General features: G+C 40.7%; 1 protein-coding gene across 1 annotated transcript; it reads left to right on the top strand.

Annotated features, from left to right (window-relative positions):
- Window positions 1–871: 871 nt before the first annotated feature.
- Window positions 872–26692, top strand: ERICH6 (glutamate rich 6). The gene is made up of 16 exons (XM_044432746.1): window positions 872–941; window positions 2842–2893; window positions 5019–5149; window positions 5899–5968; window positions 7301–7410; window positions 9548–9586; window positions 11004–11062; window positions 11244–11360; window positions 16884–16982; window positions 17071–17228; window positions 18295–18380; window positions 21265–21425; window positions 22198–22283; window positions 24424–24582; window positions 24837–25068; window positions 26267–26692. Exons 1-16 carry the CDS (start codon window positions 872–874, stop codon window positions 26525–26527), a joined length of 1890 nt encoding a protein of 629 aa, XP_044288681.1. The 3' UTR covers window positions 26528–26692.

Here is a 26692-nt window from a genome sequence, read left to right as displayed (position 1 = left end):
AATAGTCATGCAGAGGCTGGATATTTTTCTCCTTCCTTTTGACAGAGTTCTTACTGCACATTAGCACTTTAACTCCGAACTCATCATTGCAAAATTGTTTGCATTTTTAACTAAAAATGAAAGACTATGTTTCAGTTGACTGAATAAGAGCATTCCTTCTATACTGTGACTCACTTTAAATGATTGCAGAAGCCCACAGAAGCCCACATTACATGTCCTTACATGTATCTCCTACTGGGCAAGATTTCAAAAGACCCCTTGGAAAAGCTCCCCTGGACAACATTGCAGAAATGCAATAGTGGTGGAGAAAAATGGCTTAATCTCTATTGGTACAAAGGAGGCTTAGTAATGAGCTTTTGTGCTAGACTTATTACAAGACTTTTTCTTATTACCTTCCAGTAATCACTAAGCCTACTTTCCTGTATTCCACTCAGGTCTGTACCAAGGTATTGAATACAGTCTGCTCAAAGAGAGAGAATGCTTGGGAATGAGCTTGTCACCTGCTCAGTCATTTTTTCTGCATTCCACAGAGTGGCCAGGAATTTGATGGGGCCCACCAGTCACACCACCTAGAACATGTCTAGAACTCTCTATAATCCATTAGAATCCCCTGGACCATTCTAATGTGGCCCCTGAACTTCCTGGGAAGTACAGTGCTAGAAGCTTAAACTTCAGTAAGAAGTAATCCAACCATGACAAAAGAGTAAGCTAAGACAAAATCCCTATTTTCAGATCTACATATTCCTGAAAAGGACATTAAATGCTTCTCAGTCTTAAATAAAGTAATCATGTTACATATATTAATCCTTAGTGCAGCAAAAATAATATCCTTCCTATAATTTAATTTCAACATAGGGATCCTGAAAGTCGCATGGCAAATCCAGAATCTGTGAGCACCAGGGGGATGGAACTGGAGGAAACCACCGAGGAGCCAGCGATAGGTACAAGAATTGTTTTACTACTCTTTTTGAAGAGGAATGTGAAATGGCATGCATCTTGACTATCCTGGGGAAGAAGAGCAGCACTCTGGAGCTCATCAGTTTATAACCGAGTTAACATCATACTCCAAACCACACATTCCAATCGCTTCTCAGACCAGTTACACTTGTTTGGTCTAGGGTTGCAATTGTTCCTGTTTCAAAGAAATGCTTGAGCTAATTGTACATGCGGTTGACCTGCTTGGGTTACACGAATGTTTTGCATACTTTGCTTGAATTTATCTGCAGGAGATAAATAGCTGTGAAAGGGATGCAGAAAGCAAGCACACAGCCTGCCATGTCCCACATTAATTCCAGGGGTGACACAAATCACCTCTGAGCACAGCAGAGATCAACAGTCCATTTTTGCAAACCCTTTGCAGACTGGGCAAACTGACTTCAACTCCAACCTTTGGAGGAGGACATGACCTCCTTGCATACCCCAAATGCTTGGGACAAGGGGTTTCCAAAGGCAGCTGGGCGGTAGAGATCTTGCCCTGTATAAGGTCACCAGCACCTGGCTTTTCAAAGATCCACAGAGGTCACATGGAGTCACATCCCCACTTTTTATAAAACAAGTGGGGAACCTCGTCTGGATGGAGGAAATGATTCCATTTTTGAAAAGTTCTTAGAACCTGCATTCTCATGGTGAGCAGGACCACAAACAAAAGTAAGCAGAGCTGAAAAATAAAATTCCACTTCAAAATCCCATGGTTAGAAATATGTAGTAGGAAACAGGTTCTCTCAGAAGTAAGCATGAGCAATGTTTACAGATCTGCTTGCTTACAGATAAGCAAGACAGGTCTCTGCATATGTACTCAGAATTAAACATAGAAACAGTGAGTCAGAAGGGGTATCTGGGCCATCTAGTCTGACCCCCAGCTCCAGCCAGCTCCACTCATGACATGCCTGCTATGTACATGTCCAGCCTAATTAAGTGGGACACGCTCCCATAGGACTAGCCTCAGAAAGATGTAGGACCAAATCACTCAATAGAACTTTCAAATATTTTTATTCAGAAGGGAGCATGAATATTGTGTCTACTCTGAAGTAAGCAGGACTAATTTGAGAAAGAAGCATGAATGAATCACTGAAAAGCTGCCTGGCCCTCTCTCTTCTATAAGAAGGAAAAGCTCTTATCGCTAATCAGGAGCTGACTGCTCAGGATTGAGAAAGAGAGCTGCGGATGAGAGATAAGAGAATTTCCCTCTGTGACAGAGGGAGTAGAAGCAGAGAGAGAAGCAGCCAGGATGACTAGAGAAACCCTGTGGGCCTTTGCAGGTCTGCACTTCTCCATTCCTGATATAAAAGAGCAATGCATGTAAAGGCAACACCGCAAAAGTCTTCCATTTCACATAGCATCAAAATACTTTTCTCTGTAAGTACTGACTTAAGCCCAGTGTAAACTGTAAACACAGACTTTCCCAACCTAGTGTTCTCCAAATGTATTGGACAACAACTCCCACCTTGCTGGGTGTAGATGATGGGGGTTGTGCTCCAAAATAGCTGCAGGCCAGTAGGCTGGGGGAAGGCTGGCTTTGTGCAAGCCCTGACAGGGACATTGACTGAGCATAATTGTAAGATGAGACTGGGGTGGGCTTGGTTTCCAAGCTTCAGAAGCTTGGAAACAATGGACTTGCTTTCCCATGTAAGGAAGAATGTCTCCCTGCTTGATGGCACTAATTTCAGCATAAGAAAAACTGGTGAGGGTTTTGAGAGAGAGAGAATTCATGCAATTAAGCTATATGGTAAAAAAAAAAAAAACCCTTTACTCTCCTAGCAAATTTCAGGATGGCAGCCTTGTGTTTGTTTAAGCATGTATGTCCAATCCTGTCATCAGTATTAATGCTGCTTGTATGAACAGGTTCTGAAGATCATCCTGGAAGAGTTAGAAGTAGAGCTTCTATGACTTCTAGGTAACAACAAAAATAACACAATGTTGTCATTATTCTTGGTGGGATAGACTATATTACAGCTGGCTGGAATGGAATTGTTGGAATGAAATTTCTGCTCATTCCTGGGATCAGTTCAAACATTATTGTTGAACTTGTTTCACCACGCCTCACTCAGATTGGTCTACAATGTACCATGGAGAAAAGATTGCATATTCTGGGTTGGCTCCAGGAACTAACTTCCATGGACCAATGATGGTGTCTCTGCCTGTTCTGGGGGATTCTCCTCCATTCACCCCATTCAGCATGGCCACCTGACCTTCTGGGCAGCATTTTCTGTGAACTGATGGGGCTTTTGTAGGGAGCAGTAGGTGGGGATTTTCTTGTCTGTGTGCAAATCTGAATCAAATTCCAACAATGTGGAACTCCCCTCAGCTAGATTTGTGCCTCTCATCAGAAAAGTTGCCTGAGTCAAATATAGCCAAAAAATGTATAATTGCTTTTCAAGAAAAAGCACCTTGCACTTAAAAACATATGTTAATAATATTTAACAGGATTTCTTCCTTTGGTTAAAGCTTGTTATGCTTATTTTTGTTATTGTCCCCAGCAGTTAGTGAGCAAAACTGTGATAGGTCTGTAGTAGTAGGACTTGCAACATAAAGTGCAATGAACCTTCCATCCTAAAACATGCAAACTTCAGGATTCTCCAAAGGATTTCCTTATTTTTCAGTGGCCTCTTTTTGACTCCAGTTCTGTCAAGATTCAGCACATGTGTTTGCTTTTAGAATATCAACTGCAATTGCACTGAGGCCTTATTTCTTATAGACTGCAACATGGTCAGAATCTGAATTCTTCAAGAACTGACATAACTCTGTTAGGGCTGGAAAGCTGCAGGTCTTGCATATGTGATTGGATGGGGCTTATTAATATAGAAGTTTCAGAATATATAGATTTTATAATGTATTGGGCTTCCATCCTGCTTCTTGGGGGTTCTGGAATCCACCTTGCTCACATTCTGATGTGTAAGTAGATGTATAATCTAGTCCTTCAAGAATGTTGTCAAAATCTGCCTAGTCAAAAGGCCCTCAAATTACAGCTTCCTATCCTTTACGGTTTTCTCTCTATAAACCCTTCTAAAAACATGTCCAGAGCCAAAAATACCCCAAATTTGTTTAAGAATAACTTTGTCCAGATGCTTTAGTACCCCAAACAAAAGGCCCAAAGCAAAGGAACAAAAGAAGGATAAGTACAGATCATCTTAGTCTCTTTTGTCTGAATGAAAACCTCTAGTGAACAAAATTAAAATCCAGTGAGTGAAGGCTTTTTGATGCTTTTTGAAAGTTGAAAATCATTCTTATGTTGACTGAAACCTCCAAGGAGAAACATTCAGCCAAAACAAATGCCTTTCATATGCACTATTTGTCTTGCCTGAAGTATTTTGGTGTGGGTAACAAAATGTTCCTAGATGCAGCAATTGCTAGGTTTTATTTCAACGCTGCATGAATTAATAGAAGACCTTCCTAGGTAAAAGGGCAGTTGAAGCCCTTCTTTTCCCAGGCAGTTCAGTCTTTCAGATGGTGTGGTTTTAAATCTGTTAGGGTACAGTCAGAAAGATGGGCAGATCAGGTTGCCTTTGTGCTTCTCTTGCCTTCAAAGTGCTCACATGTTCTGTTTTGTCTGTCTAAGCACAGTGCTTCAGAAGGGGAGGGAAGAAGACCGAGGCACTGCCAGAATATGTTATATCTTGATTGCACCAAGTCTCCTCCCCCCCCACCCGCCACCTCTTAGAATGACTCCAAGGCCATCTCTGAGGCCAGTTGTACAACCTTGGAGTAACAGCTGGTGTGGTTCTTTGCATGTCACCTTCACAGAATGGATCCAAGTGCTGATCCGAGCAATTCTCAAACCTCACTGAACAAACCTATGGCCATTCAGATTCTGTCTACTGACCACAGGATAGCTCAGCTCTTGCATTTCAAATCTTTGTGTCACTGCCATATTTGTAAACATTTGCATTGTACCTCATGCTAATTCTAGTGAACTACCCAGAGAGCTTCAGCTATTTGGGTGATATAAAGATTAAATCAATAAAATTACATTATTTTCCATTTCCCCCTGAATTTAATATATTGTCATTCTGTTTCCATAGATCTTCCTGTAAGGAGAGCCAAGAGGGGAAGGTGGATGGCAGTGCAGAGCCAGGATCAGATATTATCACATCTGAAGGATTAACAGAGCTCTCTTCCCACACCACCATGGAAACGTCATTGTCAAGTGCAGGTACTATGTTCTAACCTTCTCACATGCAGGTACCAGCCACATTCCAAGTGACTGAGTGTAGCCATGGGCCTTGGTTGGCTTCTGACTTTGCCATACTTACAGGAGTTCTGATAATTGCAACCTAATAATTTTAATATAATAATAAACTTTCAGATAGTGTTACCAAGTGTTCAAAGTGCTTCATGTGCATTATCTAGTTGTAATCCTCACAATACTTGTGTATAATAAGTCATCATTATCTTCCATGTTGCAGATAGGAGCACTCAATCTAAAGTGAAAGTAGTTTGCTTTATGCAACTGAGAAAGTTTATGGCAGAGGCAAGAAATGACCTAGTGATGTTTGGATCCAATGCTTAGCCTTTTAGGACATAATTCCATGCATGTTTAGACCAAATGGAATGACTAGAATTAGGGTTATTCTGTCTAACCATGCATAGGTTACACCCTTAGAGAGTGCTAGTTTCTGCATCGCTTGCCAAGTCTATGTCAGCCTGCTCCATGCCTTGAAGAGGAATGAGAGTTTTGTGTGAGGATATGTGGTATATAGGTATTGTGTGTGGGTAGGAAGAGGATGGTGTGAGATACCTCTATCCTGAGCAGTTACACATGATTCACAAAAGATGCCATTATTCCCTGGCCAGCAACCTGTGGGATCAATCTAGACTTAACTAGCATTAATTTCAGTGGGTCTGCTTGGACTAAGTCTGCTTGAACCTGTATGTATAACTATTTTGGTTTATACTCGGCAGGTATCAAGGGCTTTCCCAGAATTTTGGGAGGAGTCAGGAGAGAAAGCAGCACTGAATACCAACTAAACAGGTAAATATTTGAAACCTGCTGCTTTCCAGAAGAAAGTTATTCATTATTGAGTAATGTTATAATCACTTTTTCCTTTCTGTCAGAAGAGAAAAATGTTCCAGGCATGCAGAGTGTTCTTTTTAAAACTTTATTGCAATGAAAGTAACAGAAAAAAGATGGTTTCCTTCCCACTTTTCTGTTCACCTGAGCACCTGTTCACACCCCCCTTTTGAACCCTGCTCCCGGCCGCTTGTTCCCTCCTCCTTTCCCCAATTGGCTAATAGGGTACTGAGAGTTACGTTCTTTCTGCCCGCCTACTCCATGCTGCCCCAACACCGGCCCTTCTCCCCAATTCAGCCCTGCCCCTGGTGGGCTGCAATAGGCTCATTTTGTTCTGCCCAACTTGTCAATAAACAATCAGGAAGCATTTGGCCCTCCTGCATATGTGCCTGTTTCCCCATACCTTGTGCTATCTGATTTTGGCCCCTCCCCTCCTTTGGGCTAAGTAATTTTCTTTGCTCCCCTTTTAAATCTCTTTACTCCCTTGTTTCAAATCATCCTTTCACACCTATCAGTAACAAGATAGAAAACTCCAGCTTTTTGCCACTGAAAAGTTATTTTCTTCCAGGTGATAGTTGGGAAACCAAAAGACATCACTTACGTTTATGTTGTACTTTCTCTTTAAATGGAAGCAGCGGACTCCAATCTGATGTCCTTCCATGATGTTAGGCTATGGTGCCTCTGCTGTATGGGTATGATGGGAGTTGTAGTTCAGTTCAATTGGATGATACCAGGATGGGAGAGGCTGTGTTTTGGGGTGGGAACAATATATGTTGGTGACTCAAAAGCAAGACAGTCCAACCTTCTACATTTATCCCCATTGTCTTTCACAGTGCTGTGTTCAATTCCAAAATTTAGTTTTGTTCAATTTTTCTTTGGGATGCCTATTTTTTGCCCACTTCTTTAAACTTCCACATCTCCCAACTTTCTTTGTCATAACAAGCATAATAGTAAATGAGAGATCTCACTGTCATTTCTAAGATAAAGGTATGGATTTCCAGAGGGAGTTTGTGTTAGCACAAACAACATTAGGACCTGAAAGCGAGGTGCCATTTGCTATCATGCTTAGTGGTTAATGGCTTCCACTCAAATGGCACTTCACTATTTTGTTTACTGGTAAATTTCTTCCACTCATTTGCTTTTCCACCACTTAGAATCTGTGGGCAACAAAGATAACTCTTGAGCATGCAAAATAGCAAAGGTCCTTAGAGGGTTTTTTTGAGATGTACAGTAATTATTCAGTGTGGTTCTGTTGTATCTAATGAACACGTGATCTGTTGTATCTAATGAAAGGGAGGCAATGGATACTGTGGCTGCTGATGTGCATGAAAAACCCATAGGAATATCTGTCTCCATGCAGACAGATGCAAGTTGGCTTTATGACCATGTTTACAAGAAAAGGGGTAAGTACTGGGCTCATTGTGCTGTTTATTAATATTATTCAGATCCGATTCACAACTTTGCCCTGGGACCTTTCATATGTAAGCATATTCTCTGCCCTGGCCATAGGTCCTCCCAATGGTACAGTTGGTCTCCCCATCAGTGGGGCATGTCTGGAACTTGCACCCAGGACTTTTCATATCCCCTGAGCAAGAATCATGACCTTAGACCAGTGATGGTGAAACTTTTAGAGACTGAGTGCCAAAACCACAACCCAAAACCCACATATTTATCACAAAGTGCCAACACTACAATAAAACCTGAAAACTGAGGTTTTAGTTTAGAAAAAACACCTCACAGCCAGTCCAAGCAAATATATATATATATATATATATATATATATATATATATATATATATTTATTCTTGGCAGTGCACTGACTGGCCATGCAAAAGCTCAGACAAGTCATGGCTAATGAGTCGCGGCTCATGACCTCATCACCTGGCGCTGCTACTCTTTTCTGAGCATGTGCATGGCCCCTGTGTGTGCTGTTATCCAGTGCTTGGCTGCTGGGGCGATGCTGGGATGACCTGGCTCGCGTGCCGACAGATAGGGCTCTGCGTGCCTGCTGTGGCACGCGTGCCATAGGTTCGCCAACACTGCCCTAGACCATCTGAAGCACCATGTAGCCAAAGCGAGGAGAAGAGAATTTTAGCCATTTTTATCTTGGTTCTATCCCAACGTTCATGCTGTGGTAATTTGCAGGTTAAACTACTGCTAATGGAGGGAAAGGGGGGGTGTTTGGTGAGCTGGGAAGGAAAGAGACTGGAGAGGCCAAGATACCAGCTATCCTGGCATCTCTTAAGCTCCCTTCTGTCCCTCTCCAAAATGTCTCATCTAGTTGAGCAAAACAATCCATCTAGTGGTGGGAGGAGATGGGGAGGTGAAGATCACCTCTGCTACATCTCCTGGTGTGCATTAGATGGCCGCAAACCTACAAGTTCAGTCTTTTATGGGCATCACCATTGGGTTTCATTCTAAAGGACTGTCTGCTTTCACATAATTCTGTCTAAGTGCTGAGGCCCTTATCTGAGTGAGCCCACCGCTAGAGGGCAAGCTGATGGTCAGCTGTGGCACCTCATCTCTAGAACATTCTTCCTAGGGGATCCCATCTGGCACCAAACTTTTCTTCTTGTTGACACTGGTAAAAACCTTTTAAACTTGGGCCTTTAAAAAATTTAATTTGTTTTAATCCTGCAGATGTTGTTTCTGCAGTTTCAATTGTATTTTGCACTTTTAAAAAGTATGTATTTGTACTCATTTTTAAATATTAATCAGAAAGCTTCCTTTCAGAGCTGTGAAACTGGAGGCCAAGGTATTAAATCTTTTAAATGAATAAATGTAATAATTCATGCCAGAGTTTAACAAGAATCGAGACTCGTGTCTAAGGGGCACTTTGCTTTAGCTTTCTAAATGCAGCTCATGTGTATGAATGGTTTATTTTTAAAGGAATATAGAAAGCACTCTGTAGGGACATTTGATGGCATACAGAGACGGTAGCATATTATTGCATTCCGGTGGCAGCACAGAGAACTACTTGTATGAGATAGGATTTGCCTGGTTCGTTGTCCCTTCTGGTCTCACAAACATGCAAAATCCCTTCTGCTTATTATAAAGAAACTTGTCCCATGTGCAGATATCTCTATGGCTGTAACTAAATTCCAAGTTTTGGTCATGGAAACATGCACACTATAGATCTTGCCAATGGAAGTGAGAACTGTATGCACTGGTGTAATATATAATTCCTAAATTATAATTTAGTTTATAACGTATGCTTTTTTGTTGACTGTATGAAGCTTGACTAGATAGGTTTCTAAATGCCATCGAACATGACTCTAAGAAAAAGTACACACTAGGAAAATGCACGGGAGTGTTGTAGCAGCACGCATTATATGTGTATGTTAGAGTCACATACCATTGCACAGTTCCAGTTTCCTTTTGAAAAGGAATTGCATTAAACTGCCAGGTGGGAGTGGTCTCTTTGGAGCAGTGTATACCTTGCTGCCACCTCTTTTTTATACCACCTAGGTTTCTTTCCCCTGAAGAAAGGAAAACAGATTTTATATTTGATATCACATGCATTTTCTTTTTTCTTTTCAGCTGCAAAGGGCAAAGGAATAAAGCTTCCTCCTGAGAATGGTAAACTGTATCCCTGAAGCATTTGTTTCTTCCTCATTTTGAGCACTACCTTTATTTCTAGACCTGTGCAAGATCCCCAGATTTCTTCTGAGTCATAGAACCAGCAATCTTAAACTTACTGCTTTCCCTCAGACTAATTCCCCGGTCTGTAAAATAGGAATGTTGACACACTACTTGTTAATCATGTGATTGTCAGTGAAATAAGAATTATTTTAATTGACACACCAAAGCTGGAGACAGACTTTTTTTTCTCTGCAGAGGGTAGTAGGTAATTGGAAAGCGGAACTATTGCTAATGGTGTCATTTCAAACACCTGCATGACTGACCAGAGGCAATCATGGGGCAAAAAGGAAAAAAAGATCTGGAGGGTGCCAGGCCAGGAAAGGCTGCTCTACCCTAAAAACATTGTGAAGGGTGAGATATAAAAGCTTTATATAAATAAAATATATAATAAATAAAACAACCTAGAGTTTATTTTGATACTCCATGGTAAATTTTTTAAAATGATTATTTGCAATGGCCGATAGGCAAATCAGTTACAGTGAATGCAAATACCAAACTCTCCATCCTTTGGCATTCAATAGTGCAAGGCTTTTCTAGAGAGCAGAGGCTCCTAAGTGCTACATCACTGATCAACAGCAATTGGAGCAAACTAATCTCTGTTGATAAGTCTTTTAGTGTCCAGACCTTAGGCTTCCCAACACTGTATAGGAAACACAGGATCCTGCAGTCTTGGATCTGGAACTCTGAAGCCTGGTTCTCCATTTGATCCCCACATAGCTGGCATGGAAAAAACTACAACAGCTCCCCCTCAGGTTGTCGCTGGGCCTCAGAGAGGGCAAAAACCGGGTGTGCTGTGGGCAGGGAGGGAAGGAGCCTGGCACTGAGGGCTTATGCATATTCCTAACACCATCCCAGCCTCTTTCCCTCTCACTCCCAAGCACTTTATTGGAAGGCCAGAAATGCCACTTCTTTCTCCTGACATTGGATGGTCTCCAGCCTCCAAGTCTGGAAGCTTCTTTGCCTCTGCTGCAGAGGCCATGGAACTGGGCCCTAAAACAGAGATGGTAAACCTCAGGCCAGTAGATCATGTCTGGCCCACCTGGAGTTCCAATCTGACCCTCCAGGATTCCACAGATGGTCATGCCCCCTTCCACCAACCCCTGTTTTGCCTGATTGTTTGATAGTTTCCTGGTCCTTGCATGGTCCCCCCTCTTCCCATTCTAAAAACTTGAAATTTTCATCATGCACACGCATGGTACAAGCATTAGCACTCTGCCCTTCTGCTACACTGGGGGATCGCATATGTTGTTCCAATACCACAAGTCCTAAGTAGGACTCATGTGGGCATGTCCTAAGATTACAATCTGACAGGCAAAAGCATACTAACTTCCTCATTCTCCTTGTTAAACTTTAGATATCTATGATGTGCTGCCCCAAGACCTCAGCTGTCTAGACATTTTGTGCGACGTGGAGGTATTAACCATTTGTACACATTTTGTTCGGAATGTACTCCTGCTGGTGCTCTCCCACCCCTTGCAGCCAAGTCCAGAATTTATTCTGGAGTAATCCTATGGGAATATTCCAGACAAAGTGGTTTGCCATTTGAAATGGAATGATCTCTTATTGCACTTTGTTTATTGTTATTGTCTTTAAGTTTAAGGAAGACTTCTTAAGGCTGTTCGAGGGATCGCTGCACACTCTCTCCAGTGTTGGACCTCCAACTATCTTAGCATATAGACCAGAAACATCTAGAGAAGACATTCATATAGAGGTGATGGCACATTCTACTCAGTGATTGAGCATGTTAAGTATTTGGGGAGGTGTGTGCATAAAATAATTAATGGGGTACTTGCATTTGATTTTGCAGAAGCCAGCACTCTTTTGAGCATTCTCTAACTTCGTGGTTTGTTGAATCATTGTGAGGGAATTCTTTCTCTCCCTCCCTCCAAAGTTTTGTCCTGTTCCTTGCCTGCATTGCTGCTTAGCAAGCTTTTCAAGAGCCAGATGGTTCTAGGATCCCTAATGAAACAACAAATTGGATCATTTACAGTTGCCTGTAATCCCTTTAGAAGGTAAAATGAAAACAAGACTCTTCACGCTGTCACTGATGTTAACCAAGATTGTCTGGGTTTAGTAGGAAATATCAGCAAAAGAGCAACAGGTGATAGTTCAAATGCTTTTGGAACACAGCTGTTTAATACCATCTGTTCCACTGAAAATGCTGTTGTGCAGTAAGCATTATTTACCCCTGAATAGCTCCACCTCCATTCACATTTTAATACCATAGCCTGAACACACGGACAATTCAGACTTTATGAAGGGCAGAGCTTTCCACAAGCTTCCTTTAAACATTCCTTAAAAGCTTTTCAGCATGGGCAAGATGACTAGCCAGCGTAAGAACAAGTCCTGTGGCTTGGTGAAAAGCTCCTCAACCCCAGACTAGAAATTGAAAGGAAGAGGCTGATTGAAAATAGCAGGGGGGAAATGACGCTGCAATGAAAGAAAGAAAAATATGGTGCATTCACCAACTGAATGATCTAATATCTAAGGCAGTTATTTATAAAATAACTCCAACACACATGCAAAGTGTTAGCCCAATGCCATGATAGCGCATAGTTTAGCCCATCAAAGTGGCTTGAGTTGGTGTGAGTGGGAATCATTTCATCCTGGGTTTTTCTGTAAGACTGGGATGAGCGGGAGACATTGGATTTGAGAGAGAGGCTTCCGGTTCCACATACTCTTAAACAATGGTGTGGAATTTCTGGGTGCAGAGTTTATTGGATTGCATTTATCACCTGCCCTAATAGAAAGAGGAAGGATTGTTATTTTTCAGAACTGTCCAGAAGAAATGGTGTCAGGAGTTTCATTAGGAATATCCAGGGGTCTTTAGCAAATAAGCTCTGTGTATCTGATAGTAACATTAGATTATTGGATTATGTGGAGGAAAAAACACCTGTTCCTTGGATTGTCCTTCACTTTCCTTCTCCCAACTGGTATTTTGCTGGTAAATTGTATGCTAGTAGAGGTACACAGCTTTGAAACTAAACTTTCTTTTTCAAAATGTTTCAGATCCCAGTTTTTACTCCAAGGCTTTGTGGGCCACTGGCAGTATTCAAACATCTCATTGGCTGCTCCCACATATTTGTGGCCCCTCTCTTTTTCCCCATCCCTCTCTCTCTTTCATATGGCCCCACTTAACAAGAGTAACAAATTCAGCCAATCTCCACCTTTTTGGTCATGCAGCCAGTGAGGACCTCTCATCTTTTCATAACTGCTCTACTGCCCTGATTGTTTAAGAAATCCTGATTGTTTAGACTTTGCAGTTCCAGAGCAGCTGCAAATGAGCCAAAAGCACCCATTTCTGGAATGGGTAAGGTCAGTGGAGCTTGCATAATGGAGCTCTACCAACTTGTCTGTGGGTATCTGCTCATCTCAAGCGCTAAGTCTGTAATGCTCAAGAGGTGGGTCCTGCTGCTGCAGTGGAATCAGCAAGACTCCCATTTGTGCAACAGGGCACAGATCCACGGGGCACAAAAGGATTAGTACATGAAGAAGCATCACACTTATTCCACTTTCGGCCTCTCCAGTCCCCATGCAGTTCCCCCTACTTCTGCATAGGACTGAACGGGGATTTCAGTTCTTCTCTGTTAGTGCCCTCCAGAGGTTCTGGACTACAGCTCCCAGTATTCCTGACAGTTGGCCATGCTGACAGGGGCTCATGGGAGCTGAGGTCCAAAGTGAGTTCTTCATGTGATTATTCTGTGTTAATTTTAGAGGCATGTTAGTGTGGCTACTATTTGAAAAATAGTGAAGACCACTGGTTTAAGGATTTTTAGAATGAAGTTCCGTTTTCTTCTCCCATTTGTTGTTAAACAACAGAGCACCCAGACAATCGATATTAAATGAAGATTTTCTATGGAGTTTTACTGAAAATTTATTACAAAAACATTTCCTTTCCAACTTTCTGCTGACGTAAATACCCTGGATTATTGGAAATGCCAATTTTTTCTAGCAGAATTCTGCTCTTTTACAGACCCTCTTCTGATATGAACTTTCATGGGAATCCTTCTAAGAAGAACAATATTCTGAAATACTGGAGGGATATTCCCATATAATTAAAAAATCAATGATTTGAGATTTTTTCAGAAGAAGCAATGATGAACTGTAATCATGTCAAGATGGTTGAAATGTATGAACCTTATCATATATAATTAAGGAACAGCTACTTTATGAATGTATGCATAATCCTCTGGTTGATTCTAGCACTTTGCTTGTGTAAAGTGAAGCTTGTTCTATTGGTGTTCATTTTACAGTACCTTTTTGTCTAACTGTTTGTACAGGTTAGTGGTATGTACTGATTTTTTAAGTAACACTGAAGGTACTGCCAAGTTCCACCTCTACTTAACACTGGCACACAGAGTTCTTTCTGGGACCTCTTGCACAAGTTCACAAGCTTGCAATTGTATTCCTACTTATAAACATTTTTGTATGGTGAAGAGTAAGATATTGTATTGCAGTAAACATTTAGGGCATAAACCAGCCCCAGTTAAATGCTTCTAGGTCTCATTGATTTTTTGGCTAATGATTCAACTCTCCCATTTAAAATTAGTGGGACTTCAAAAATTCTTAATTCCGGTGCTGTGGGGTGCATTAGAATACTTCTGACAGCTAAATGCTAAAATGAACATCATTTAATGTTATGTATGTAGCACATCCATAAATATTTCTTTAGAAGATAGGTCATGGGCTCAGTGGAAAACCATTTAGCTTACTTGGTATGATGTTACAAATTCCTTGTTTACTTAAATTTAACTCCCCCATCCCCAGTTAAATGTTAGGAAAATCAAATGCCCCTAGAACATTTAAAATGGAAGGGATAGACAGTCCTATTTGCAGACGTGGTAGGCCAAGAGAAAAATGCTATATTACACTTTTGCACAGAATCAGATCTGCATGGATCTCATCACAGAATCAATGGGGGCATAAGAAAAATGTCTTGCACCGAGAGAACAGCAGTCAAAATAATTAATTCCATTGTTTATTGATTATTTATGTATTAGACACTAACATAATGCTTTATCATTTACTGAAAAGTTGTCAAGGTGCTGAACACCACTGTAAACCAGTAAAACCTTAATGCCATAAAATAATTTAAAACCATAAAATAGTAAAACTAGACAATTCAAAGGGCTAAAGAGTGGGTCCAGTCATAACAACTGCAGGAGCAAGCTCTTTCACACATGTCCAGCAGACTGGCCCCAGCAAGTAATGATACACTTAAGAAGGTCTTTGCTGTGAATCCAATAGCTGGATAGCTTCATGATGAGACGGGCACCCAGGGCCTAGGTTGTTTGGACATTAAAACCAACAACATGTTTATCCCTGAGTAGGAAGGACGCCTGTTCTATCCAGATAAACATTTTATTTTCATAAGCAAACATTTTCTATTGATAGAACTTGCAGGATCCCCTTCCATTAGGCAAATAAAGAGTTGAAGCAAAAACTACTGGGTGCTGGATTTTGGACATGTATTTATGTATTTGCTATACTGACTGTTATTTTCACAGAAAATCTTGAGGTGGTTGACAATAATAAAACATTGTGTTTATGTAACAGTGACTACGTAGGAAATCTCCCTTCTTGAAAGATGTATTGTTAAACTTGCCATAATTATACGACACTGAACAATTGTAGGAAAATGAGCCAATGAGAATACTTTTCTTTCAGGCATTATATTTGTCTCTGTTCTGTGAATAAGCGGTCAAAACCCCCACTGTATTTTCTATCCCTAGCTAGTCCTGCAATCTTTCCTTCAAAGTATGAGTTCCGCTTCTTTATTCTTTGCATGGAATTCTCCTTCCTTGTAGCTGGGTGTAATTAGTAAATGCAATGAAGAGCCATTTAATGTTTAATTCAACTCTGTGTCAGGAATGACAATCTTAACAATTTTAACATTGCCCCCTGCTGATTATTTACTGTAGCTGTGCATTAAGTTACTGCTGCTGTTTTCCCTGTCAGCAAAGTAGTTGGTTATTTTCTTATGCTACCTACAGTTTAAGGGAGTCTGAAAATAGAGATATCCAAATTGTTACCCCTGACTTCTTAACTATGCCCTGTTAGGACAATTTATTTTAAGTGTTGGTAGTAAAAGGAAACACTTGCAGTCCTCAAAGTAGGCCGCTTCTCAGCCATTCATTTCTTTAATCTACTTACTTTTGGGTTTTGAACAGTGGTGAATACCGTCAGCTGAATTGTCTGGCTTTGTTTTACACTCAGAGTTGCATGAAATGGTCTAACTGTGACTGAGAGCAGGACTGCATGCTGTGATCCATGCACATTTTTCTGATTACTCCATACACCAGGATAATTTGAATGTATGCTTATTTAAATAAATGCACAAGAGCTTAGTTATTATGTTAAGGAGATACATGGGAAGAATGCATATTTAACAATTATTACAAGATTTGTGATTCTAAGGTCATGTGCATATCTATAAGCTGCTGAGAAAGAGGGCTGATTGTGACAAAACCACAGTCTTGCTTCTGTATTCTTCACTTCAAAGCAGCTGTCAGCATAGATAAAAGCTGAATTTAAGGCTATCAAGAAAGGCTGAGATTCAAAGGTTATTCTCTGGGTGCTACCACTGTTAATGGTCTGATCCAGAGGAAGAGCCTTCTTTGTAGTGGCCCCATCCCAACACTTCTGCAGAATGTTCTTTTGCGGGAGGTCCACCAGGTGTCCTCTTTGTATACATTTAGATGCCAGGTTAAGAACTCCCTGCTCCAGCTGGCATGTACCTTTCAATCTGTCTCTCTACTTAATAAATTGCTTGGTCTTTTAAGGTCTTTTCTTAGCATGTCCCAGTCAACTTGACTGGACAGAAAATGCTTGAGCTTGTAGGACTTTTTTCTTCTAAACATGCATGGGATTGCAACTTTTAATGTTTGGTGTTTGGATTATTGTAGTCAGGAGGGGCTTTTAAATAACCCATTATATAAATTAAACATCTGCATTTCAAGCCTAAAAGTTTGCATGGATAAGGGTGCAATTCTTTGCTGCCAAGGCATCATAAGGAGGACACGGAGCAGCTTTTCCTCCAACAGTCATGAGGCACTTCCACTTTCAGAGGTCACTCCAGGACAGCAGTGGGAAACGTCAGCATCGTTACTGTCCTTACAAGCAGTGGGGCCAGGGTATGAAAACACAAAGGAACTTGCTATGTTGGGAGAAAGAGACTTACTGCATGAGGATTACCACTAATGGTTTCAAAATTTGCCCCATGCTTTTTCTGCAGTTTGAAAAGCACTACCCAGAAAATTGTGAGTTCTGCGGCAGCCCACTAAGAAACTTTCCTTCCTTTCAAAGTCTAGAACAAATAGCTGAATATGGAAATGTAAGTAATGGGAAAATACCCCTGCTGGCTTCTCTATGAAGCCAAGGACCACAAGGTCACCAGGTAACTGCAGGATCTTGCCTTCCAGCTTTTCTGTTGCCAGCAGTGCAGAGACCTTCATGAGTTCATTGTCAATGAGAAAAAGCGCTATGCAAAGGATGGGGTTGAGCTGATTAATATTGCCCCTCATCAGGCCCATGGAAGTGAGGCTGAGAGACAACTAGCCAAAGAGAGAGCCCGCCAGAGGTACAGCAAGCTGACTAATAACACACCCATTCATTTACTCATCTTCAGGAACAAATGTGCACATTTGCGGGGGAAGCTAATATTCAAGAATATGTAATTTAAACATTCATCAGTCAAAGGGAAAAGAGCCACCAATTGGTTTTCCAGGAGGAACACCAGCAAAAGAAAATGGAAATGTCCCCTTCTCAGTTACCACATTTTTCTGACCTTGAAAAATTCACCTTCCTCCTTTTCCTTGGCCTTCCTCTTCCTCTTCCCTCCACCCTTCTACCCTTGTGTGTTATGTCATTAGTTTGTAATCCTAATGCCCCTCTTGCTCTTTTAAATTGATGTGAGCTCCTATGGGAAACATCAGTTGTCCGGAAAGTTGAATAAAAATGTATAATGAAAATGCTTTGCAATGCAACTAGCAGGAAAATTGAGGGGAATGAAAAAATACAACCTGAATCTTAAGATAATCAAGAAAATGCATGGATATTTCATATCTCCTCCTCTATATACAGTCACCTGGATCCCTGCAAAAGCCTCTCTGGAGGGCTTGTGCCCCCTTCCATGCGATCTGGCATGGAGCAGGGCTGCTTGGGAATGTGGAATTGTGCTAGCCCTGAGATCAGTGGACTTAAGTATGCTTATGGAAGGCAAGTTTCCCATACTTCCTTCCTCAAGCATGCCATATGCCACATATGTTCAGAAGCGTACCCTAACCCTCCAGAGAATCTTTTGGGTGGGAGGGGGGAGGTGGCTGCAACAGGAAAGAGGGGACAGGATATGTTTATTCCACAGACTTAATTGGATTGGCTTATCTTTCAGTCCAAGCCATTGAACTTAAAAGTTTTCCTATTAATTCAGCAAGTCTAGTCCGGATTCTTAAGACTTAAGAAAATGTTACATGCAAATGCATGCAGCCAAATGAAGATGGTTGTGCTATTTGGGGGGTGGGGGGGGCATTACCAGAAATTAGCTAAATTAGCGTTCACCTTTGTTATTCCTTCAAAGAATACCTGAAACTCAGCTTAAGTTATTAAGAAATGGAGGAATTCAGATAATACACATTTTGATTTTGCAGGCAGCAAGAGCGACAAATGGCCAAACAGTTTGCCTTCATTCCAACAGATGAAGAGAGGGACATCTTTCCAGTCCATTCCCCTGATTGTGAGTAGACTTATTCTGTGATTATTCTGATTATTCTGATTCTTAACAGATTATTTTGTTGTGCCAATGTGAGCACAACCTTAAGTATGGCTCATATGTCACAGCAATTCTTATACTCATCACATCTGTCCTCAGGCTAACTCAGAGTCATCATTATGGGGTTAAGGAATGTATGTAACAAGGAGCAGAAAAATGCAAGTTCTCTGATGTGGACAATACTCTTACTATTATTTTTTAGATGTATTTATTGGATTTCTACGCCACCCCCTTTGCTCTTGTGTGACATGAAAGCTGTAGTCCCATTCCTAGTCAAAAGACAGTAAAGTCACTTAAGGTGGCCGACTCTTTGTGAATGGAAAATTGCACTGTGCAACAATAGCTTTCACCTGTAGGATAAATAGCAAAATAAGAGAAGGATGTCTGTTCCCACATATTTATAGATGCTTTTGTATGCCTGCGAATGCATCCCGTTTATGAGTCCCACATCTCATATGGTTACCTGCTCTTTGGCTGTGGTCTGGAAGCCAAAATGCAAGAAAGTGTGTTGGGTGCAATTGTGGATTTGGGTCAGGGTTCCATTTAGCAGACCATGAGGCTAAAATTCAAATTGCTATTTAATATTTTCTGCTCTCTGTCAGTGATATACTTTGAAGTGCAGGCACTCATCCTGATCATTCCCTGCTATGTTTCCAAACAGTGTCCAAAAATGCAGGTAGTTGTCTTGATCCATATCGACAAACCAATCTTAGAGTTTTTATTTACACCAGGAGTTGCTCCTTTGTCAAGGTAATGCTTCATAATTGCCTACTGGGGAGCAGGACAGCCCAAAATACTTTGCATTACTTTGGCTAAGGAAATCCACCCCCCATGACACTCCGCCAACCCTGCTTAGTTCTGCTGTATGGGAAAATAGCAACTTTTCTGGATATTAGTTTTTCCTAGGGATTGTAGATATTTTTTCAGATAACTAGCACACTGACATACTGAGATTATAAAATTCTGGCACCGTAACACCTTTATTTATTTGGCCACATAGGATACTGCCTAAAACCCCAAACAGTGGCCCATCTAGTCTAGTATTGTTGACGCTGACTGGCAGCAACTCTCCATAGTTTCAGAAGGGAGTTGTTCCAGCCTTGCTTGGAGTTGGCAAGCATTGATCCTGGCACCTTCTGCATGCAAAGCATATGCTCTACCACAGAGCCTTCCTTTGCTTGTTGGTTAATTTATCCCTGGGTTACCATAAAAATGCCCATAAATATGCCTGAGTAGTTTCTCCACTTATATGACAGAGGAATCAGGTGAAACATAGTTGTCTTCACTTTAGCAAAGCAGAAGATTAATTTTAGGTAAGGCAATAGGTTTAGGGCCTGGTTATCTAAAGGAACATCTGCTTCCATATGAGCCTGTCTGGTCCGTAAGATCATCTTAGCAGGTCCTCCTTCAAGAGGCACCCTTGAAAGAGGTGAGGAGGAGGACCTTTTCTGCTATAGCACCTCAATTGTGGAACTTGCTCCCCAGAGTGGTGCATCTGATGCCGATGCTCTGTGCATTCCAGCATTTAGCCAAAACCGTTTTATTTACCCATTTTTAATTGTTAATTGCAGTTTTAATTTTTATATCAAGTACTGGCACTAAGGAATTTTGAATTGTTGTACTGTTGATTATATATATATATTAAAATATGTAAAACATCTTGAACTTTTTAAATGATGGTACATAATTTTAAATAGATAAAATATAAAAATAGGTACAAGGTCAATAGAAACCAAACTGAATAGTATCATAAAGCAGTTGAATGCCAAGTAACCCTGCCAAAAATTAAGTCTCCTCTTCAGTTGGTATACCATAATTTTCCTTCAGTTTACAAATCTTTCCATTGGACAGCTAAATGCATTATTCTTCAAATCACTCAAATAATGGGGCTAGCTGTGTTGGTTCATTAGGGAAAATATCCAAATATCACTGTACAGTAATATTATTACTTGTGTGTGTGTGTGTGTGTGTGTGTGTGTGTGTGTGTGTGTGTGTGTGTAGAATCTGTCACACCCATAACACTGTAACTCAGGATCAAGTAGGTTTGGGATACATTTCTTTACCCAGTTTAAAATTCCACATAATTCACTGCTAGAAGATGGTGACACCTACCTTAGATGGCTTCGAAAGAGAATGGGAGAAAGTCAGGGGAAAATAATGGTTATTAATTATGGTGGTTTTATCTTTGATATGCTACCATGTACATTTTGTGGAAGGGATTCATGACCTGCAAAACAGCTTCCTGGGAAGACTGGACTTGCTCCTGTGAGAACTTGACCTTGATAAGAGGAATTGGTATGGGGGGGGGTAATTTTTTTAAGAAAAAAAATTGTTATTTTGTTGACAAAATAACAATTTGTTGTTATTTCTCTGGTTTGTGCATATAATGGGTCTTTAATATAAATGTGAACTGCCATTTTTAGCTCATCTTCTATTGGATTACATTGCTGCTCTGTTTTGCTATAATTTGGATATTAGTCTATAAATTAGTTATTATGGTTTTTAATTTTAGATTAGGAGCAGTTCTCAGAATTTGTATGAAGCAGCCAGAGAAATAAACGAGGTTTGCCATTCTGCCAGTTCAAGGCCGTTGGGTCCAAAACTTTAATTGCACAAGCACTTTGTAAAGCTCGGTATTTGCTTGTGTTGGTTGTTCTGCTAGTATGTGCTCTTCCAGAACATGCAATGGTTAGTGAAACATCATTATACTGCTATAGAGTTACATCAAATGCAATCCTATATGTTTCACATCAACCTTATAATTTTGATCAAAATGAAATTGACTTCTTAAATAGATGAATTTCCTTTAATCACTTTTATTTAATGACACCTGCTTTGTATTCCATAGACAGTAAACAGCTTACAACCATTTCCTACTGTCTGTCCCAAGAGAGAAGTTGTTTAACAGGTTGGACAAGAGTTCCTCTCCAGATGGATGAAGAACTGTCACTGGGTGAAGACATTACTTACAGCGTCTCTTGCTGTGATTTCACCATTGCTGGTGGAAAGGTAAGCACCTCAACAATTCCTGCACTGGATCCCCACTGTTGGATCTTTTGCTTCCAGGGTGAAACGATTTGCTATAGATTAGGCTTAAATATAAATAATCTCTAAATATGAGCAACCAGTAAAGGAGCTCCATGTCTGTATAGCATTAAGTGTCCTTCATGGGAAGAAGCTCTACTATCCAAAAAAGCAGGTAAAGATTTGCATTTTTAATGCTCTCCCATGTAAAGACTACTTCCTGCATATAGTGATAAATGTTTTCATGTTGCACTCTCCCTGATGTGTAAGGACCAGGTAGCAAGTGATGGAAAAGGCCCTGGAGAGTTGCTGCCAGTCAGAATAGGGAATACTGATCTAGATGGTCATTTATATTAAGGCCTGATTTAAGGTTAGCATTCTAAGTACCTGTAATCTTTAGAATCCATGCACATGTTTGCTCTACCTTTTATATAGCTAGTTACTGCTTTTGGAATGACTTCAGTTGCTAGAGGAATTCTAGTTTGAATGTTTGTCTACATAACATTCCACCTGGTCACAGAAGAATAAGAGAAAACAGGAACAAAAGTACAAGAACAAAAAACAAGAACAAAAGTACTCTTGACTGGGTGGGCCAGTCAAGAGTACTTTTGCGCTAAGGGATGTGACAAAGTGCAACTTTTTGTTACCTGTCCCCACCACCCCGTTTAGTGAGCTTGCCATTAGAATACTGATTCTTACAACAATCATGAAAAATAATCTTAATGTGCATTTTACTGTTTTTTTCTTTTCTGTGCAGTTAGTGAAAAACCAGTTCTTGCAACAGTACTACAAAAATGGCGTAAAGTTTCTTACCATGTTTCCAGATGGTAGTGCACAAATATTGTATCCTTTTGTGCCTTATCATGATCAGCTGCAGTGAACCAGGTATGAAGGTCTACAGTAGCACAGTTGACCCCAAGATAGCCAAAAGGTCTTTAGGTCAACAGGTGAACTCCTTGACACACCTCTGTCATGAGTGGAGGTTGTTCCTTTGACCATTCAAAAGCCACAGACCATTTTCCTTGCAAAGCATTCTTTATTGACCCAACAGCACAAATCACCCAGAACCACTCTCTGAGCATGTGCAGAATGTTTGTTGAATCCATTCTAGTAATCATCTCCCGGAACCCTCCTTATGAGCATGCCTGGGCCCTGTCTTTCAGGAGGGACCTTCTGAAAATGAGCATGCCTCCTCACTGTGCTTTGATCATCTAATTAGGTCGCCCACTTCTGTGGTGCCTTATCATGGGGTCAGGAGCTGCCTGGCCTACATCTGAGAAACTCCCACATTCATGGTCCTCTCAGGCCTGCTGTATATCTTGGATATTCCCAAGAATTGCCTGCCCACATGATGCATCTGGCCTTGAGATAAGCATGTCTGCCCATCTTCCCCAACTCCCCTTTGATCTGCTTCACATTCCGATTCTGATGAATTCCAGCCAGCAGACCTTGATCATGAGCACTCCAAGCAGCCATCCTTCTCACTCACAGCACCCTCAGCAGCTATGGCTGTGTTTGGTAATTATTTTTATTTTATTTACCATATTTATAACCCACATTTCTATCAAATTATAATCAAAACAGCTAAAATAAATGAAAACACATTAGGCTGCAATAAGTAAAACCATTACTGAAAACATCATAGGGAGTCACACTGACTTAAATAATCCAGTGCAGCCATCAGTGCAGATTAAAAGTAGGACTAAAAGCCTGCTAGAACGTAAATGCCTGGGGCTGCAATCTTAAAGCCAGCAATAGTCTGGTTAAGGGACCATTTCATTGGTGTAAGTGCTGCTCTGCCAGTAAAGACGGAGGCTCTCTGGTGAGCCAGCATTTAAGCCACTTTAAGCCTCTGGAAAGCTAGACACTCCATCAGTTGTGTTTTCCGGGCAGTTTGTGTTTGTTTCAGGGATATATGAGCATCTTCAACACCCTAAATGTGCACATTTCTCTAATATGCCTCCAAATATAGTCCTCAACTATGCCAACCCTACAGCTGGCACAGTAATTTCCCATTACTTGCAATGCAGGGTGAAAAAGAAGGGAGAGATATTAGAAAGCTGCCCAATTATCTCCCGGTCCGGCCATTGAGTACCAGCAAGAAAACTTCCCTACCATCCTAGTCATGGAAGGATTGCTCTGCCTATTTCACTGCTGACTGTAGATAAGAGAGGGAGCTTGGTGAGTTGGCCACTAAAAAGAGACATGCTTGTATACTATAATTTATATGCATAGATACAGATGTGTTTGCTTCTCCACCACAAAACATGTTCATAAGGAAGTTAAGAGCAATACAATACAAAATAAAATATAAAAAATATAATCAATACATAAAAGGAAAACACTGAGAAATAATTGTTATAAGTAAAGTGGAAACACAGAGCTGAAGATCCAAAATAACTGAGGGGTAGGGCTTGACATAAATTGTGGTATATCTTGTGCCTTTGTATCCCATGGCTTTGTTGTTGTTATGTGCTGTCAGGTGGTCTCTGACTTCTGGCAACCCTATGTATGAAGGCCTTCCAAAATGTCCTGTGCATGACAACCCTGCTCAGCTCCTGTCAATTCAAGGCCATGTCCTCCTTTATGAGTCAATCCATATTGCTACACCATCACAAAAACCTGGGTTATTTTGCATATAGCATTGATGCAAAATCATAATATAGTTTGTATGCTATTGAGCAGCTCATATTACTAGTGGCCACCCACTTTTTGGCCAGACATTTTGCTGTCTTATTCAGGTAAGAAATATCTATGTTGTGTTTGCAAAAACCAAACATGACCCCTTGGCTTGAGAAGTTCTTGATACTTTTTCTCAGAAGCTTTAAAAATTGTAGGTAGAATGGAGGTTAATTCAGAGACAATATCAAAGAACACACAGAGGGAGAGAGAATGAGAATGCATTGAAACCACCCACAGGCCTGATTATGTGACAACATTCTCAAACAAAGAATGGGACCATAGGAACCTTATCTATATGCAGCTATCCATCTGGAAATCTGGCAATCATAATTGTAAAAAAGACCAAGCAAGAAGGCTACGTTTGTATAGTTCAAGAGGACAAGCCTGAGAATGCTGAAATCCAGGCAGTATTTGACTCCTGTGGTAAAGGAACTTGTTATCATCCGAACGGACTTGTGTGGTAAGTTTATTTAAATTAGAGGGGGTTTAACATGGATGTTCTTATGTTTCATACTTAATACAAAGAATAGGAGGGTTCTACTGCTTCTTCAAAAACAGCTGCAGTGTTATTAATTGCCTCTCCCTACCCCTGTTGGATCTGGCACTGTTGAGGTCTGATGTTGTTTGCAGATCAGGGTCAGGGCTGTAAATTCAAGGTTCTCTCCCCACCCCACAACGTTGAGGTCTTCTTAAGTTGTTCTTTTTGAACTTTAGGATAAATATTACAATTCAAGGAGGACATTATTCAGATGAAGCTGGCAACAAAGTGAAGGCATGGATCTGGCCAAACAACTTGCAGAAACACAACCCCAGCGTATCATTTAAACCTGTCTTTCTATCTTTGAACCTGAATGTTGGCGTCAGGATACTGGGACAAGACAAAGTGGCCATTTCTTTTCTTTCTATGGGAAAACAAGCAAGAATCAACATAGGAACAAAAGTAAAGGTACATTATTTTAGAGGAACTAGGAGATGGTTGGAGGAGTTTATGTTTGGTAATCGTGGTTGAGCAAGAGATGGAAAACTTGTTTTGTGGTTGAATAGAAAGCCTTGTAGGAGTGTGGAGGAGAGAAAATGGAACATCCTGCTTCATACTATTTAGAAATGAATTTGACACAAAATTAACCTGGTTTGAACACAAGGATGTAGACAGAGATCAACACCACTTGATCAAATAATTAAAAGGGATTTCCAAAGCATTTAAATACAAAAGGCAAGCAAGCCTTCACAGTGTTACAAAAGTATTTATACAAAATATGGATAACTCATAATTCTGGCTAATTGAGAAAATTGTATGGTTCTACAGTATATACATGATGTACAGCTGGAAGAGAAATTAAGTGGAACTTACTCTGAGGTGTGTGCAGATAGCATTGCATTTTAAGTGTTTTATTTGATTCATATGGATACAGGTGATTATGAGAACAGGAACGGCAGGCTTTCCAAATGGATAGGCATGCAGGAAATATAAATTATGCTACATCTCTGCAAATGGTTTGCATATGCAAGCAAAGAAGGAAGTTTCAGAAATGATCCTATGACCTGATTTGGCTGTAGAGGTATCTTGCTATTTCTACAGTGTTAATGAGAATGAATAAAAATAGCAGGTTCTTTTTTTAAAACAGCTTACTTAAATTGGTTAATTAATATCTCTCTCCATTATCAACTCCAGTGTGCTGCAACCTTAGACCTGGAGTCAGAAGGATGAGCCCCCCTCCCCTCACAGCTGACATAGAAAACACTGCTGGCTGCCCCACCCGATGCCACAACTGGGCCTGGGGGACAGGGAAGGAGTGCTGGGGAGTGGGAAAGAGGAGGCTGAGGCTGCAGGTTTATGCCAGGTCTAATCAGCATCCCAGCCTCCTCCTTTCCTCCTCCCTAACCCTAAACCTAGAATACCCAGCTTGAGGTATGTCACCTGCAAAAGGCATATAGGATGCATATAAGTCTCCAAACCTGAAGGGTTACCTGCATCAGCCATGGGGGATATATAGGAGTGCATTCTTAATTTACCTTAATTGCTCTTTATTTAAATCAACACCTACGCTGGTTTTATACCTATGCAATCCATTGAATTTCCACCAGCAAAAGTACTGTGTGATCTGGGTGCTTTGTTAATTTCTTGCTTCTTGTTTCCTTCAAAGCCACTTGCTGATCATCATCCCTGGCCAAAGGATGTGTCTCAAGATGACCTCCTGCTCTTTGCTAGTAGAATAAAGATTCTTCGCATTTTTGCTAAACTGCACGGATGCTTAGACTTTCCATCTAATGAATGGTGGACTAAGCTCCAGCTCCCTTCCTATCTTTTGAAACGGGCTGTGAAATTAATATCCCTTTGTAAAGAATGTGAAATAAACTCTGCTCTGGACAAATTAATCACAGAAATAGTAAATTCACCAGCCTGATCATCACTGTATTAAATAAAGATACTGGTTTCATTGTTGTTAATGAGTATTTACTATGTGGAATGCTGTATGTATAGAAAAGCAGTTTTAAGGACACATTTCGGGCCCACTCCCATCACCCCACAGCAGATGTGTCCAAGTCTCTAAACATAGAAGCTTACAAGC

The sequence above is a fragment of the Varanus komodoensis genome, unplaced genomic scaffold (assembly GCF_004798865.1).
Source record: "Varanus komodoensis strain SLA01 unplaced genomic scaffold, ASM479886v1 scaffold25, whole genome shotgun sequence".
NCBI classification, from domain to species: Eukaryota; Metazoa; Chordata; class Lepidosauria; order Squamata; family Varanidae; genus Varanus; species Varanus komodoensis.
The sequence above is the reverse complement of the archived record's forward strand: the minus strand, read 5'-3'. Positions and strand labels throughout refer to the sequence as shown.

What these genes read in the sequence shown, in the direction of transcription:
- ERICH6 (XM_044432746.1), top strand. Translation starts at nt 872, where the DNA reads ATGGCAAATCCAGAATCTGTGAGCACCAGGGGGATGGAACTGGAGGAA. An exon ending in ACATTTTGTGCGACGTGGAG is followed by an intron (nt 11,063 to 11,243) that starts GTATTAACCATT and finishes ATTGTCTTTAAG; the next exon opens with TTTAAGGAAGACTTCTTAAG. An exon ending in GATGGTAGTGCACAAATATT is followed by an intron (nt 22,284 to 24,423) that starts GTATCCTTTTGT and finishes ATCTATATGCAG; the next exon opens with CTATCCATCTGGAAATCTGG.